Source organism: Alosa alosa, chromosome 10 (genome assembly GCF_017589495.1).
Source record: "Alosa alosa isolate M-15738 ecotype Scorff River chromosome 10, AALO_Geno_1.1, whole genome shotgun sequence".
NCBI lineage: Eukaryota > Metazoa > Chordata > Actinopteri > Clupeiformes > Clupeidae > Alosa > Alosa alosa.
In genome coordinates, this window is record NC_063198.1 from 30,369,897 (window position 1) to 30,372,396 (window position 2,500).

Here is a 2,500-nt window from a genome sequence, read left to right on the forward strand (position 1 = left end):
TGTGTGTGTGTGTGTGTGTGTGTTGTTGGGGTGGGTGGGGGGGATCTGGTTAGCTCATACTGACACACTACCCCCCCTACACACACACACACACACACACACACACACACACACACTCACACTCCTTCTGCCATTTCCCTGCCAGCTGTTTCTCCCTATTTGCCCCCAGCTGCCCCTGTGGTATGCTGAAGATGCCCCACCAGGGCTCGGGGCACATGCTGCAGACATCCCCTGGATTTAGCAGCCACATTCCCAGCCGACCACCTCAGCTCCCTGGCCTCTAATCCACAGCAATGAGGCCGCATTGCACACTGCCCAGACGCCGTAGAGAGGGCATTGGGTTTACAGGAATGGTGCTACAGGCAGGTACATGAACGTGAATCTGAAGAAGCAAACTGCGAAACACGTTCACGTAAATAAAATCAGCAAAAATATATCCTCCGGTGTGCAATGTGTACGCGTTTTTGAAACTAAATGGTTCTACACTACATCCTCCACAAAGACACTGATGGGTTTTATATTAGAACTGTATGTGTTCCACTGAGCAAGCATTGGGTTTTATATTAGAACCGAGCGGTTCTGTATGCGCTCTGTAGTGCAGACATGGGGTTTTAGAACCGAGCGGTTCTGCATGTGTTCTATAGAGCAGGTTTTGGGTTTTATATTAGAACTGAGTGGTTCTGGATGTGTTCTGTAGAGCAGGCTTTGGGTTTGCTTTTGATTGGTGTCCAAGGGCTTCCTGCACATATGTCACATGAGCAGAGGTCAGCAGTAAAGACACATGGCATGCTGGCTGGTGTGGCAGATGAAGGCATATTAAGGCAAGATCCTCTGTCAGGACACAGGGACACACATACTGTACATATAACACACACACACACACACACACACACACACACACACACACACCACGCTCCATCTCACCCAGGGGATAATAAAGCCAGATGAACAGGTCATATCCTGGGCCACGGCACTTTTAGTTTGGTTGTGTGTGTGTGTGTGTGTGTGTGTCTCTGTCTCTGTTTGTGTGTGTGTGTGTGTGTTTGTGTGTGTCTGTGTTTGTGTGTGTCTGTGTCTCTCTGTGTGCGTGTGTGTGTGTGTCTGTCTCTGTGTGTGTGTGTGTGTAAAGCCACGGTGCCTTAAATGGTGTTTCAGACCTAATCACAACAGTGTGTTGATATTGTAGTAATTACCCTGCTGCCCCAGTTTCAAATTCAAAAGTGTGTGTGTTTTGTGTTGATAATGTGTGTTGATGTTGGTGTGTGTGTGTGTGTGTTGATGTTGTTGTCCCTCTCTCCGTCCTCCGTAGGAAGGAGCAGACGGTGTTGTCTCCGGTCACCTGCTGGAACCTGCTGCTGAGCCAGGTGAAGCGGGAGAGCCGCGACCACGCCACCTTGAGTGACCTGTACCTCAACAACATCATCCCGCGCTTCGCACAGGTCAGCGAGGACTCCGGACGCCTCTTCAAGAAGGTACACACAAACAAACACAAACAAACAAACATCCTGTACAAATACGCAAATACCTCCCTCAAACAAACACAAACAAACAATCAAACATTCTGTACAAATACACAACTACCTGCCTCCCACAGCACACAAACAATCCAAGTCCTGAAATGGCAGCAGATGGGTAAACAGCGGTGCATTTGATTGGCCCCGTGCTTATGCGGAGAGATGGATATCATTTCCTGTGTGGATAGTCCACGGAGGTGAACACCATCCTCTTACTAGAAAAACAAGCACCTTTGTTTTCCCATGATCCTCTCTGTATGTGGTGGGAGGTCAGGGGTCATGGAGCAGTGGAAGGGCTGAGGTGTGTGTGAGAGGTGTGTGTGAGAGGTGTGTATGAGATGTGTGTATGAGAGCGCATCATCCTATGCGGTCTATCTCTCTCTCTTTCTCTCTTCCCCTCTCCTTCCCTCTCTCTCCCCCCCCTCTCTCCCATCTTTCTCTCCCTCTCTCTCTCTCTCTCTCTCTCTCCCTCTCTCCCTCTCTCTGTCCCTCCCTCTCTCTCTCTCTCTCTCCGTTGACCTCCAGGGTTGGTGTTTTCCTCTGTAGCTCAGTCACGGTGTGTGTTGTCCTGCTGAGCTCCATCAGGGTATCAGTTGCTCATTTCCATTGGTGCTTTCAGCATCTCCTGACCATCACTTGTGTATGGATGAGTCTGACTGTCTGCTTCTCAGGCCTACTGTTTATCTGTGTGTGTGTGTGTGTGTGTGTGTGTGTGTGTGTGTGTGTGTGTGTGTGTGTGTACACTCGTGTTTATGCTCACACAGCCAGACCACTTCCCCCTGTCTTCCCATAAAATGTAGAGTTCCCGTTTACACACCTCAGATTGTGTGTGTGTGTGTGAGGCGGTGAGATGGAGGCCCTATGGTTGTCTAATTGCTATCTGTCTGCCCCGGTCGAGAGTGGGGCGGTGTGTGTGTCTGCCCCGGTCGAGAGAGAGGGCGGTGTATGTGTTTGCCCTGGTGGAGAATGGGGTTGTGTGTGTGTGT

The 2,500-nt window shown here is 50.0% G+C and overlaps 1 protein-coding gene across 1 annotated transcript in view; it reads left to right on the plus strand.

The window, feature by feature from the left end:
• Positions 1–2,500, plus strand: part of srgap2 (SLIT-ROBO Rho GTPase activating protein 2) — a 135,541-nt gene that overhangs the window by 81,510 nt on the left and 51,531 nt on the right. Inside the window, 1 exon segment of the mRNA XM_048255521.1 lies at positions 1,310–1,472. Within this exon segment, the coding sequence (XP_048111478.1) occupies positions 1,310–1,472 (163 nt within the window).